Source organism: Lissotriton helveticus, chromosome 12 (assembly GCF_964261635.1).
Source record: "Lissotriton helveticus chromosome 12, aLisHel1.1, whole genome shotgun sequence".
Lineage (NCBI taxonomy): Eukaryota > Metazoa > Chordata > Amphibia > Caudata > Salamandridae > Lissotriton > Lissotriton helveticus.
Window position 1 is genome coordinate 698,359,860 of NC_136073.1, and position 15,620 is coordinate 698,375,479.

At 42.5% G+C, this 15,620-nt stretch overlaps 1 protein-coding gene across 1 annotated transcript in view; it reads left to right on the plus strand.

Moving 5' to 3' along the window:
• The window catches only part of SLC38A7 (solute carrier family 38 member 7), a 127,446-nt gene that overhangs the window by 71,952 nt on the left and 39,874 nt on the right, over positions 1-15,620 (plus strand). Inside the window, exons 6-8 of the mRNA XM_078670388.1 lie at positions 724-781; positions 1,057-1,171; positions 10,304-10,451. Of these exons, the coding sequence (XP_078526514.1) occupies positions 724-781; positions 1,057-1,171; positions 10,304-10,451 (321 nt within the window). The remainder of the gene's footprint in view (positions 1-723; positions 782-1,056; positions 1,172-10,303; positions 10,452-15,620) is intronic.

Consider the following 15,620-nt stretch of genomic DNA (forward strand, 5'->3'; position numbering starts at 1 on the left):
AATGCACCTATGTTGTGAGTGCAGTCACAATTGGAAGAGACTTGGTGATGTAACTGGGCGCAGCCACCTATGTTGAAAGTGTGTCATTTGCTGCCTACATGGGAGCACTAGCGTGTTTCTGCCACTTTCAACTCCAATTTCTCTAGGCCATCTTTCCTTTCTTCCCTGAGGCAAATCACTACTCAACTACCAGTTATGTTTGTACTAGTTGATTCAATGCCTATTAGATCCCCCATGTTAGACTAATGTTCTGATTTGTTGCCTTTGCCTCAAATTGTAAAGTGCTCTGATATCCTTCGGGATCAAGTTTGCGCTATATAAAACTTTATAAATAAATATTATTTTTGGACTTGCAACAGGTTTTGCAGAGCTGTGGCTGTCCTATGCATTATGTGTATCGCCTTGAAGCCTTCTTATAATTACTCCCTTGAAATGAAATAGTAGTTGTATTTATACAGCGCTCACTATCCCTGATGACGCACTGAAACGCTTTTCGGCAAGTAGCACTCTACTCTGAAACCCAAAGGTGAATTAGTGGTGGATTAGAAGAGGAAAATATAAATTGTTATTATGAGTGGTGGGGGTGGTAGACATGTGAGTCATAGATTGGTGGTTTGCTCAGATTTAGGGAGATCACTTAACTTACCCTCTGTAGTGGGAGGAAAATATTTCAATATAAATAGAATAAATAAACATTTGATGAAAACATGCTTTCTTTCGCAGTCCGCCCTCCTGGATGTCTGTGTTTAACGCCATGCCCACTATCTGCTTTGGATTCCAGGTACATCTCTTCCTTCATTTATCACATAAGTCTGGTTATTGATTAGCAGTGTGCCTTTGTTTGGGGGTTTTGACATTGCATGTCTATATGGCATTTAACGTTGTATTGCATGTCTCTCTCATCTGCTTCCCTTCTTTTCTCCTCACTGCCCTTATCTCTTTCTTTTCTCTTTCTTCCTCCATTTGTCACTTACACTCATACTCATTGCATTTACTCATTTTCTCCCAATCTTTCTTTTGGTCGTCTTTTCCTCTTGCCATTCTTTGTCTTGGCAGTGTCATGTGAGCAGTGTGCCGGTATTTAACAGCATGAAGCGTCCTGAGTTGAAGACTTGGAGTTGGGTCGTGACCACTGCCATGGTTATTGCACTTTTTGTATACACAGGAACAGGTGAGGTGCTCTCAGTAAATTATTTGTGAGTTCTCTTGCGTTATCTCCCAAAGTGTGTTTAAACATTTTCTCACAGCTTTCGCCTTTACTCCAGTCTGGAAACCAGCACTCTGTACCTTCCGTTGTGCATCCATAAGCCTTAAATCACTGTAGGAATTTCTCCACTCTAAGCTCCTCACAATGATACCAAATGGAATTTACCAGAATGCCATCAGTTTGTCATTGGTAAGCTCAAGTCAACATTTCTTTGGTTGTAGACCAGAATAAGAGTAATTTGATATCAGATAAAGAACTGTTTTCCTCTTTCACAGTAACTGGAAATTCAGTTGGAAAGAGCAGCAGGTGGTCATTATTTCAACAGTAGATTAAATAGAGAGAACTTACACAATGTTCAACTAGAGTTTGAAACTCTAGCTTTTACACATTGTAAACTGGGTGATACAACCCTGATTCACAACATTACTGGAGTTGTCCTTAGGACATCATGAGAGGCTTGCCAACATACAGATCTTGCCGGTCACAGCAATGGCAGAGGCAGGCACCCAGACCTCAAACAACTCAACCTAGCAGTTTGGCTCCTGAAGTCATAGAATTTGGATATTTACAATTGTCTTCAGAATGCATGGACATTCTTAAGGGAGCAAGGCGGCCAACAACAAGAGCATGTTATGCAGCCCAATGGAAATGTTTTGCACATTGTATTGCTCAAAACATAGACCCCTGTGCACCTACAGTTCAACAGCTAGTATGCTATTTGCCACATTTCCAAAAGTCACATTTAGCATACACTTCCATAAGACTATATCTAGCAGCCATTACAGCTTATCAGCGAAATCGCAACTGTCAGTCAATTTTTCATTTACCTGTAATCAATGCTTTTATGGAAGGTTTAAAAAGAGTAATTCCACTTCGAACACCACCAGTACCGTCTTGGAACTTTAATGTGGTGCTTACATAACTAATGTCCACACCTTTTAAACCACTGCATTAATTTCCTTTTCAGTTTCTGTTTTGGAAGGTAGCTTTCCGTGAAACTATACTTTCCTTAAGAAAAGTTAGTGAAATTCATGCATTAACCATCGAGGAACCAAATTTTCATATCTTTAGGTTTTCCAAGATAAGGTTTGCCTATATAGAAAGCCAAAATTCATACCAAAGGTCATATCTCCTTTTCACCTAAATAAAATACTAGATCTTCCAGTCTTCTTTCCAAAACGAGAAACAGTGGCAACATGTGCCCTTCATGCCCTTGATATTACACTGGGAGAACTAAACAATTTAAAAAGAGACAACAGCTATATGTAGCTATCCCAAATCCAAGGAAAGGTGATGCCATCTCAAAAGGAGGAATTGTAAGGTGGATTGTCACATGCATCCAATGTTCTATATAAAAACAAAAATAAATCTGCCAACATTCCCAATTCTACAAGAAAGAAAGGTGCATCAATGTCTTATTTAGGTGACATTCCATTATTAAATTTCTTTAAAGCAGCCATATGGACAAAAACACACACACTTACAAAACAATACTGTGTGAATGTTCATGACAGACAACAATCTCTGGTAGCGTAAACAGTTTTACGTACATTACTCCAAACTGCACCATCTAATGCCTAGAGCCACCGCGAGAGGAGTACTGCTCTATAGTCCATGCATAACATGTATGTACAGCCAACACATGTAACGTATAGAGTATGGTAAGTAGACTTTAAGCATCTATTCATAGGTGTATTGCTTCAAATTCACATGCGCCCTCCCGCCTCCCCAGCAGAGAAGAGATGGTGTCAGATGTACACGTATGTGTATTATTAGAGTATTACCCACATGTTCAATAGCAACGACACTACATCCTGACTCGCCAACATGGCAGGAGGAAAAATGAACAATCTAACAAAGGAGCCGTTGAACATGCGCTTTCCCTCGAGGAGGTAGAGACTCAATGTCACACCCACAATAAAAAAAGACTCTCTTGAGGAAAACCTTTAAAGTCGTAGCCCAACACTAGATGATGGGAGCATGCATAGCAAGTGAATCTGCAGCACTACACACTAGGAATAGATGCTTACAGGGTAAGTAAGCATAATATATATATATATCACCTACTGGCAGACGCCAGTAGGTAGTTAAAGTTAGGACCTAGTTTCCATAGGAAAAACCTATTTTTGTTTTGCTAATAACATTGGCTCCGTTTGATGAATCTTCTCAAATTTCAAAACTGGTGTGCCCGTCACTACAGATGCAGTCTGGAAAGTTTTGGGGTGATTCATCAAGCTGGGACTGAGAAAAAGAGAGAGTCCCAAAGCATGCTTTTCCCAATGTAATTTCCCATAGGGATTTTAGACACAACTACAGCCCATTACAATCCCCAGCTCACGTTCCTCTTAAAATTAGACAGCAGTAGCATACGCAAGTCCACTTAATCACAAAGCAAAACAAAGTGATGAGGTTCCTTGTTTCTTTTATTCTTTTCCTCTTTTCTCTTTTATTCGTACAAGTTCTTAGCCAGCCAACACGTGTTTCGTCGGGAATATTAACCCATGACTTTTTCAAGGCTCTAAAGGCACTTTTCCTAATCTATTTCAAATGTGGTGATAATTCCCAAAAGGTATATTAGCGAAGAAATTTGTGTATCGCAATATTTGAAATAGATTAGGGCAAGTGACTTTGGAGCCTTGAAAAAGTCTTTGGGTTAATATTCCAGATGAAACACGTGTTGGCTGGCTAAGAACTTGTAAGAATAAAAGTTTGTTTTGATTTGTGATTAAGTGGACTTACGTATGCTACTGCTGTATAGTTTTAAGAGTAACATGTGCTGGAGATTGTAATTGCCTGTATTTGAAGCTGTTGCCACAAGTTTGGGGAGGCAGGTGGTTCTCTCCACCCTACAGCAACGTTGAACTAATATAGTTCGTTTTGAGATAGTTGGATAAATTACCCTTGTAGCGCCAGTTTCCCTAACATTGTACCACCAACCATTTGTTATACAACTATAACCCAAACCGCTGAACGGAATTACACCAAATTTGGCAGAAAGCTCGATCTTGGTCCAGAAAGCGTGCTATTTGTTATTTGTTGTAAATCTGTTTTTTTTTGGCACACATAAAGATGTTTTTAAGGATGCTTAAACAAATAGAAAAGTTCCTTTTTCTTTTGCACAGCCCTGGCCCCGACATACAAATACCTACCAGACAGTAAGGATATTTGATTTGGATTAAGATGTGAGGGCAACAGGCCCAACTATAATTCTATTGTGCCCAGAGGAGTGCATGGGGCAAAACCACTAACCAACTTCTTATTTAGCCTCTCTAATAGAACTGATCAAGATTTATTTTCCCAGTTTGTAGTTCCGAAGGTAATTTGATGGAAACTATTCCTCATATGTGTTTTGAATACAAAGGCCAATGGGAAACCCCAGGGATATGTTATGTTATGTTATGTTAACTTATAGAGTGCGACAGCTGCCCCAGCAAAGGGGCGTCCCGGCGCTAGAGCAGGAAAGACAACACAGCAGAGAGCATGCAAGAGACTATGGAGCCGGGAAAAGATAGGTCTTGATGGCCTTTCTAAAATGACAAGATTTAAGGATTTTAACATAGATATTCCAGGGCAGCATATTATCCTTATGTGGTAATGCCATTTCCTATACATCACCAAAAAGTATCCTAAATATTTGAACTAACATACCCTCTCAATCATCTTGGTATTTATATACCACTTATGTTGCTTCCTCTCCAGGCTGTTAATGTATACCATAGTTTTAGTACATTAAACTTTAGTCAAATTTATATATTGATATAATAAGTTCAACTGATATCGAAGGCCACGTTTATATTAACCTGAGAACTAAGCATACAGGTGGCTGTTGTAGGAAACTGGGTTGTTGTTGCAGTAGTCCCCCCACTGTTTAATGCAACTTTGACTGATGTACACTGGGTTCCTGCTAACCAGGTCCCAAGTGCCAGTGTTCTTGCCCCAAAACAAATTGCCTGGTCAGTTGATCTCAATTGACCAGGCCTTTACTACCTCTGTAAGCCCCTAGTAAGAGGTACCTTTGGTCCCTTGTGCATAGGTACTAAAGAGGGCCCCTAAGAGATGCAGTATATATTGTGCCACTCTAAGGGACTCCGCACCAAATCTATGCAGACTGCCACTGCAGGCTGCGTGATATGGTGCCCTAAAAAGTGAAAACACAATGGGGTACCCAACCTGTGCCATGTCCCTTAACACTGCATATAATATTTGTTAGTCACCCCTACAGCAGGTCTTACATTCCTAAGGACGAGTGCATTATATTACATGAAAGGACACATCTGCATGAGCAGATATGCCCCTATGCTGGCCAGTTCAATTGCTGACAGTACAAGTGAACAGGGAAGTCATCTTAATGTATGTACTGGGCACTGGTCAAAACAACGACTTAATGGCAAAACAACTACTTAAGGGTTTCACTGAAATCTATAGTGGTAGGTATCAAACACCTCATATTAATAAACCCACACTGATTCCAGGGATGGATTTATTAATACATGCACCCAGAGAGTATCGTAGAGGAACCCCTTGAAAAACGACCTATGTTTAGTGTATTGGCTGACTGGTCCTATCCAGCCTGCCACCACAAAAGTGTTTCTGACCTCCTGGATGTGAGAGCCCATGCTCTCTAAGGTCGAAAACAAACCCTGCTCTGGCAGAAGGTATTGTCTTTTTCTCCGATCAGAATGACAAGTAATCTGCATATCGAGGCAGGAGGCTTTAAAGGCCTCCACCGTCTGTAATATGCAGTCCTGGTTTCCCTCAGACAGGGTGATATGCTACTCCCTGTCCAGGGCCCACGTGGCACCAGGACAGGCGGGAAAATTAACTACTTAGGAGGTGTGTTCACGTTCAGACTAGTAAGACCCCTAAGGTGGGCTACCTGAAATGAACATGACTAAGAAAGTTCCACCAGCATCGTTTTTTACCGGAATTAGGTCCTCTCGGACACGGTTATGCCCACTTCACACATGAAGTGGTGATATAGAGGGTGAAGTCACCCTAAAGGTAGGTAGCCCATTGGTTACTACATAACACCCCCTGTAACGCCCCTAAATACAGTATTTCGTTGGCACCTATTGTAGGAAGCTGGCTCTGTATATACTATACTAAAGTAAGGAATAGTGTGCACAGAGTCCTGTGGATCCCCAAATGTATATAGAGGTATAAGTAGTTAATACCTTACTCTATTTGTGGTAGGGTGGGCGAGCAGTAAGGCTTTATCAGAGGGTAGTGTTAAGCATTTATTGTACACACTCAGGCAAGAAATGATTTCACACACTCATACTGAACTCTGACCAATTGTTTTGTATACAAATATTTCTTAGTTATATTTTCTTTTTAGAAATAAGCAGAACTTGGTACAGGCAAGTGAAATAGTACTTTTCAGGAACTGGGCAAGCAGGGATCCAGAAAAGGATTCGTTAAAATGCCTCAAGGTATACATGAAGATTTTTCTGTGTTTTGAGGGTACCTGGGGCATAGATAAAATCATATGGTTATGGGGTTCTATTGAATATAGTTATTCAATTGTACCCACTGTGCCAACTTGTTTCGGCCCACTCCAAGAGCCCGATCGGGTCTGGGGCCTTCGGGGCTTAATTTTTCTGTATCCCTGCTCTACTATGCATGCACACTCGTGAGGCCTAAAGCTCTCACCTGTCTTGGTCTTCTTACTCAGAGGTGTTTCTCTCTGGTCCTTGCCCTCACACTTGCGTCAAACACTGGACACCGGGGGATTACCCGTTGTTTCCTCGTAGACCTCTGCTGTGTTGTGGTGGTTTGATCAACAAGGAAGGATGCAGCGCTCATCAGCTGTAAATCTTAACTTAGTCTTATTAACCTTCTTCTGAACCATTCAGCCTCTGAAATGCACATTCTTTGTCTGCTGGAAAGCCCTTTTAGCTTCCTGAATGTGAAATTATTTTACCAAAACCTGGGGGCTTGCAGCCCGCCAATTGCTTACCGTTGACTTTCACTCAATCGCTTTCTTCTTATTAAGTGGACCTCTTAAATACAGTAAAGCTATTGAAATGTTGGACTCTCCCGCTTGACTTGTACAATACTTAGAGCTTCTTCATTTTGGCTAGCAGCCTATGTGTGGTGGCACCTTGTTAAACGATGTGAGTATGTATTTCTAATATAGTATGTGACCAGTGTGTTCAAATTTGCTAGGGTGCTCGGCCTGGGACCTGGGGATCTGGGTTCGAGTCTCGGTAACGACGCCAAAACGTTCTGTGATTCTGGGCAAATCACTTAATCTCCCCGTGCCTAACAAAAAAGATGAATGTGTGTCCTCATATAACGTAACTGGTGCTATGTAAAGCGCTCTGATACCCGATTTGGTTCGGGTCTAGTTCGCGCTATATAAAACTCTGGAGAAAAAAAAGAAAATGCAATTGAATGCTGTTGACTTTGTTACAGGTAGGTCAAATGTTCAGGAATAGTTGAAATTACTGTGCAGTTACTTTGTAATTAGGTTGCGGTTACTTTGTTTAGATTACTTTTCAGATTACTTTTTCTGCTCAGTGTGGCATGCCTAGATACCACACCGGGACATTTCCTGGACAAAGGGTAAGTAATTCAATTTGTTATCAAAACACACTTGTTTAGATTTTCATGCAATTATTACCTTCACGCATAGTAATAGTGGATGCAGTCCTATGGGAGATAATCCGGTTATCCTTTTGTAGGTGAGTAATCGGTCTTGGCAGTTGAGTTTTTGGGGTTAGAGCCAGGGTTCCTCCAGGGTCATGGATGCACTCACAGAGCACCCTCAGCGGCACCAAGGCGGCTGTGTGCATAGTGCTGAGGCCCAGTGTTATCCAATGGGGGATAGGGGGCCTCCGGTTGGTTGCTGCTCAAGGGCACGCCACTTAAATGTCGGAACGAAGCTCCTAGGGTTTAGCTCAGGGCAAAGGGGATCTGAGTTAGCACACAAGGGGCACCCACAGCAGCACTGGGGCAGCCGGGTGCAGGGTGCTAGATTTGTGTATGGTGCCCTGATGGTTGCAATGGGGATTCTACAGTCACAATAAAGACTGCAGGCTCGGGCACGAAGATCTTCTGAAGGCAACCACTGGTTGGAGAGGCAAGTTGGGAAACTTGGGGTTGCCTGGACACTCTCGATTGGGCCATCCAATGTTGTTGGGTGCAGAGGTGTTTTGAGGCGTCGGGTTTTCCTTAACGGCTCCGGTCGCTCGCAATTGGGGGTTCCTCCAGATTGGGGCTGCAGGCATTGTCAGGAGGCTTGAGGCAGGTCATGGATCACCGGATCCTAGGTCAGGATCGCTGGGGAGACCTCCTCGTGAGTTGGGCCTCTAACTCGGGCTGTGGGCGTTGGGTGTAGAGTGGTGCAGAGTCGCTGATTTTGCAGGAGCCAGAGTCTGGTTCTTGAGCAAGTCCGGTGCTCACAGGAGACAAAGTCCTATTAGGGAAGGCAGGGCAGGTCCTCTGGGTTCTGGGGGGACTGCTGGCTGCTGGACACATGGGATTCTGTGGGAGCAGGTCGAGGTCGGAACAGGCCGGTAGGGCTGGGGCCAAGTCAGTTGGTGTCCTCCTTTCTTCCTTCAGCATGGTCTTCGGTTCTTCTTCTTCTTCATCTCTCGTGTCTGAGAAGGCAAGGTTGGGATGCCCCTAAATACTAAATTCAGGGGCGTTTCAGGTAGATACAGTTCAAGACCAATGGGTCCATTCCTTGGGGTGGGTACACGCCCTATTATTCCACCCTCCAGTAGGAGGGGGGCATAAGCCTCACTCTGGTTGGCTGGGTCCCCCATCTTTAAGATGACGGGGACTGAGAGTTGTCCTCGCCTCCCCACTTGAGGGGCGGTGTAAGTAAATGTGGGCACACCTCTTCTCCTGTCTTGGTTTTCCAGCCGATTCACAAAGTGGGGGTCAGAACTGGTGGGGGCCAGTTTGCTGAGAGCAGCAAATGGCCGGGTCAACTCACAAAGGCTGAAAGCCTTTTGAGCTTCCCCTTCGTGGACCCTGCCCATCCTGGGGTAGGAGGCTTGGCACCTGGGCCCAGGATGTGCTTAGTTTCAGGACCCCAAGAATGGGAGGCCCTCAACCCAGGGGTCCAGAAACATGTCTGGTGGTGGCAGCTGGCGCGCAGCCACTCAGCCAGGACACTAGAGTTAGGTAATTTTTCAGGAGTCGTCTCTTAAGATTCCCTCTGAATGCATTTGGCATTAAATCCAACACTGGCATCAGTGTGGGTTTAATGTGCTGTGAAGTTTGATACAAACTTCTCAGGTTTCAGCAAAGCCTTTACGGTGCCGTGGAGTTCGTAATGGCAAATTCCCAGACCATATACTCTTCATGGCTTTGCTGCACTTACTAATGTCTAAGAATGGACTTCGACAATGTAGGGGTATAGGGCTCATTCACCTGTACCCTCACTAGTGGTAAAGTCCTACCTGCTAGAGGGGTCGCCTACCTATGCCATAGGCAGTGGGTTGTAGGCAAGGCAAACATGGGGTAAACCTAGTCTATCAAAGGACCATTTGAGAATATACGTCCCAAAGATCAGGTGCAGTTTAATCAAATAACAAAAAGCAACCAGCAGTGGCATGTAATACAATCTAAAGATCCTGCAGTAGCGCTGGTGCTTAATTTTACTGACATTGAATGCTAGGTGCATCCGCCTAGTGGCAGTTACAGTTCCTCAGTATGTAGAGCTCCTTTAAGGAAATTAAATAATTTGTTTTATATCTGACGGTTTTTTCGAAGGTTTGAGCTTTGGAAGTGATTTTGGATGACAAAGGTCTTGACATGTGAATCTTTAAATGATGTTCTGCTGCCGCTGCTGTCCTCTCCTACTGTGTCTGTCAGTCTGTTCCTCATCGTCACTGCCAGCCTGACCCACCATGTCTCTGTCAGCCTCTCTCTGGGTCTCTGTTCCTTTTCCTCCCCTTCTGTGCCCCTTCCTACCTCTTCCACTGGTCCCTGTCTGTCCTTGCTTTTGTGCCGTTCTATACATCTCCCTCTGTGCACCTACCGTCTACCTTCACTATGCCCATGCTGGGCTCCATTTCTGACCTTGCGTCCTAAAGCACTATACTACGTGTTGTGTTAGCTATCATGCCTCTTCTTCCACAGGTGTTTGTGGGTTCCTCACTTTTGGGTCCACAGTCAATCAAGATGTGTTGATATCTTACCCACCTAATGATGTGCCAGTGGCAATTGCTAGAGTCTTCATCATTGTCAGCGTATTGACATCGTATCCTATCCTGCATTTCTGTGGCAGGTGAGTCTACTAATTTGTTATATTTTTTTTAATCTGGATTACTGTGTCGAGTAAGCTGGACATTTAGTAACCTGTAGCTGTCTATTCAGCATAAGCAACCTTAACATTCACCTTTGTCCTTCAACCCATTTAGAGTGATGCAGTAATCCACACCAGAACCTAGAAATAATGGCATATGGTTATCATTGGCTAAAGGCTTATGTTACCGAAGCACAAATACACTGGGATAAATGCGCTGAATCATTGTCACCAACCTTTCGCTGGTAATAACCACATGCAGTTATTTCCAGGCTCTAACTCTCTGCAATTTGAGGTAATGGTGAGTGGTAATGTTAACACCACTCGGTTCGTTGTTTTACATCCAGATTTAGTCCCGAACTCTATATGAACCCTCAAGCGTAGGTGCTACTTAATATCATATTCTGCACTTGTTTGGGGGTTTGCGCATTAGCAAATAAACTGGTTAGTTAAGAAACTAGTTAAAAGTTGAGATTGTCCATTTATCATAATCAACCATACTTCACTGGCTGTATTTTCTTTTCTTTTTTTTTATTTGAGCAAGGTTCCAGAAAAGTATACAAAACAGATCAAATATACAGATAAGATACAAAAGAAAAAAGTCTAGTAGTACATCCGAGCTTACAAAATCATGATTACAAAGTTATATAGGTAATATACTAAGAATAAGAATATTGTCATCATACCAAAAATTAATAAGAAAAGAGATATATATATACTTCATAATCCTATCAACAATTGTAATTAAATATTCCTTGTATCATTATACCAGGCAGTAATTGGAGCCCAAATTAGGGCCCCTTGTGTTCTGGATTTTTTCCCTCTAGCTTCGTAAATAGCTTTTTCTTGCCCATAAATCCCCAGCAATCGGGTTAACCATAGTTGGAAAGTGGGAGGGTCTGAGTCTTTCCATCTGGCCGCAAGTATGATGGGAAACACCGCCATGCCCAGGAAAACAGATGTTTCTTCCTCCTTACTATAGCCTAAGGTGTTATCATGGCCTAATAAATACAATGTTAGCGATGTTCTCAATTTATGCCCAAAAACTTCTTCCCAGTAATCCGAAATCTTTTTTTTACATAGGTCAAGTTTAGGGCAATCTGCAAACATATGTATTAGGTTTGCTGGGCCCAAACCACATCTTGGGCATTCGTCATTTACTCTTTTGCCCCATGCGAATAACTTTGCTGGCATGTAGTACAAGTCAAATATTGTTGTATAATGTTGGGCCTTTAGATTAGAAGCTAAGAGTAGTTTAGAGGACAAAAGCAGAGACATGTCGACATTGGGGTTATCTAATTTTATTGCCCAACCGCTCTCAAAACGCTCCATATCATCACCTTGACTCCTCATCAATAGTTCATATATGTTCCCTGTCCTAGCGGCTTGCCTTGCTATAAGCTCGAGCAAAGGGACCGGTTCTAATCCGATTCTTAGTGAAAGTTGGCGGATGCTAGTATAAACTTGTATAAATTTCAAAAAATTAGTGGAGGGAATTGGAAATCTTTTTTGTAGATCCATGAATCCTGATCTAAGTCCCTGACCAAGAAAGTCACCCACTGTTACAATCCCTATGTTCTCCCAGGTTCTAGAGATCCTATCGTTAAGATAAGCGGGTAGTATCGAGCTATGCCATAGAGGAGTATACTTAGTGTATTTGGGTATTGATAGATGTTTAGATGAGCGTTTCCAAATATTCCATGCGTCGGTAATAATTTTAAATTTGATTTTCTTAAAATAAGATGGTTCTAATTGCCTTAAGAGCAGCCCTCTAGCTTTGTCTCCTAATGCCAATTCGTAAATTGAGGGTATGCCACAGTCTGATATGGTTTCGATTAAAGGCTTGGTGTTAAATAATGGTGCCATTTGCTGAAGAAGGGTTGCCCAAAGATAAAACATTATATTTGGAATTGCTAACCCGCCCCTGTGTTGTGGCAATGAAAGATATGGCATCGCCCTCCTAATTTTCCCATAATTCCACATAAATTTGGACATACAGGAATCAATGATTTTAATACTCTTATCATCGGCCATCAACGGGATAGCACGAAATAAATATAACATTTTTGGGAAAATTGTCATTTTAAGGTAGTTCCCCCTACCGAGGATTGATAGGTGAAGGTTGTTTACTCTGGTTAAGTCTTTTTTAATAGTTTTAATCAGAGGATCATAATTAAGTTGGTTAATTTCATTGATCTTAGGAGATATACAAACCCCGAGATATATTGCTTGGTTCACTCTATATGGGCTTTCGTAGATGATATTTTCGGTACATAAGACCATTGTCTTATCCCTATTCAGAGAGTACCCTGAGTAGAGACCAAAAGTATGGGTAATTTGTTCGATCTCCTGTACTGCCTCCGCAGGGTTTGGTGTTAATACCGCCACATCATCGGCATAGGCTAATACTTTAGTTTGAAATATGCCAGCTGTAACGGGTACTATTACATTAGATATAAGCAATTTTGTGATTAGAGGGTTGATGTAGAGGGCGAAAAGGATTGGCGAGCACGGACAACCTTGCCTCGTGCCTCTTTGAATGGTGATAAACTCCGATTCAGTGCCTCTTACGGTGACTTTTGCCTTAGGGTCAACATATAATGCTTTGATGGATTTGGCAAAACCTGGTCCCATGTTGTTTAGTTCGAGAACCCCCCATAAGAATTGCCAAGAGACTCGGTCAAAGGCCTTTTCGGCATCCAACAGGATCATCGACATCCGGCCCCCCGTGGCAGCCATGATATCAAAAAGAGAAATAGCTCTTCGAGTATGGTCAGTAGTGCCCTTTCCAGGGAGGAAACCATGCTGCCACGGGGAGACCAGACGCTCGACGATCCTGGTGAGTCGATTAGCAAGAATCTTGGCGTATAGCTTTGAATCGGAGTTTATCAGCGAAATTGGTCGATAAGAGGACGGCAATTTGGGGGGTTTCCCCTTCTTAGGGAAGATGGCGATGTTAGTATGTTTCCAAGATTCTGGTGGGATGCCCCCCATTGTACCCCAAGGAATAAGTCCAATAAATATGGTGTGATTTGCTTTCCCAGGATTTTATAGAGATCTAAGGGGATCCTATCTGGGCCGGCAGCTTTTCCATTGGCCAACTCTGAAAGAGCTAATTCGAGCTCGGTGATTGAAATTTCTTTTTCTAGATCCTCCCTCGTTGATTCATTAATAGTTGGAGCTAGGTCTGAATCAGCAACCCATTCAATTAAAAAGTCTTTTATGTCGCAAGCCATGATCTGGTCTTCATTTTGATAAAGCCTTTGATAATAGGATCGAAAGGATTCTGAGATACCTACAGGGGTAGTGTGTTTCTGCCCTTCAAAATCAATAGATTGTATCATGTTATAGGACTGTTTCTGGCGTGTACGCAGGGCAAGTTGTTTACCCACCCTCTCCCCGTGTTCATAAATATTGTTTTGGTTTGTCTGATAAAGTTCAGCTGCTTTTTTGGTAAGGCCACTATTAAGCTCTGTTTTAAGCACTAATATTTTATGCAGGATACTATCTCCATCCTCTCCTCTATGTAGCTGGGAGGCATGTTGTTCTTCTAGATTTGCTAAATCAGAATTGAGTTGGTGTTTCAATCTGTCCTGATCTTTTTTGCGTTTAGCTACAAAAGCAATAGTCTCACCCCTTAAAGCCGCTTTGAAACAATCCCAGACCACCAATCTTGGAGCACTATATTGGTTGTAATCAAAAAATTCTTGTGCCCAAAGGGTTATGTATGTTATATATTCCCTGTTCACCAGTAACTTCCTGTCGAATGACCATTGAGAGTAAGGCCTCGAATAATTGGTGATGGTGAGCGTTAGGGTAAGTGCATTGTGGTCCGAAATTGTTTTTGGGGATTTGGCTATTTCAACATAGGTGGCATTTTCTTTGGGAGTCATTATATAATCAATGCAAACATATTTGTTATGGGGATAGGAAAAATAAGTATACCCCGGATCATTGCCCTTTTTCAAGTTCCATATGTCTATTAAATTATAGCTATTCATAAATTGCTTAATTGCCCCAAAGACTTTTGGCTTACGCCCAGCATAGGTCAGCTGTGCTTGACTACCCTGCATAGGGCCCAGGACTATGTTAAAGTCCCCACAGACAACTAATGTACCTGCCCAAGAAGCCAGCTCCAATTCAAGATCTTGAATAATCTTAGGGTCGTCTTGATTTGAGCCATACAATGAGCAGATGGTAATGCCCATATCGAGTTAGACTATGACCCAACTACCAAAGGAATCAACTAATCTGCGCTTACATTTGCCCAGGAAAGTTCTCGCTAAAATAGCAACTCCCCGTGTCCTGGATGTTTGAGTCGTTAGGGCGAGGATGTTATACCCAGGGATGTTTAACAAATCCTTCTCGCCCACAGGAATGTGAGTTTCTTGTAGGCAAAGCACGTCATAAGACTCTTGGCGGACTATTTCCTTAAGTTTGGCTCTTTTGCCCCGATCGTTCAGGCCTGCAATGTTCCAGGGGCATAATTTTATCTTCCCCATTGTAGGTTTCTAGTTTAGGCAAGCCAACAACACCATTATACTTCCTTCTTTTCAAGTTAAGGTATAACCTTAAATTCTGATTACCCAGTAGAATAAAGTTTTCTTGAGTGTCTCCTCTTGCAGATCTTGATGTACATTTTATGTATTTGAGCTTGCTCTTTTTTTGTTTTTTTGTGTGCCCCCCCGCTTCCCCCCTCGCCCCCCGCCGGTCACTGGCTGTATTTTCTCTCTCTTGATTTCCCTCTAGTTTATCCTTTGCATTCTTGTACAAACAGGAGACAGAATCCAGATGGAACTTGGAGGGATGCAGACAGAGGTTAGAAGCCTTGTTTTGGGAAACTCCATCTTGTCATGTTGTCTTTCCGGAAAGATCAGACTAAAACAAGAAGAAAATGGTGACTTGTCAGCAGAAAGAAGTTGGGCAGAATAGTCATTGCAGTAGTGAAGCACCACTGAGATGTCGTAGGTAGGATAGCCTACTTGGAACACATTTGCTTGAAAATTAAATGCAGGCACACAGCAAGCAGTGTTTGCCTGGGTTTGTAGTAGATAAGCACAGGAACGATGAAGAATAGAGCCTGGCAGGGTTTTTAAATAATCCATGCCCACCAAAGACACTACATTTAATGGAAGAGTGTTGAAAGAAATA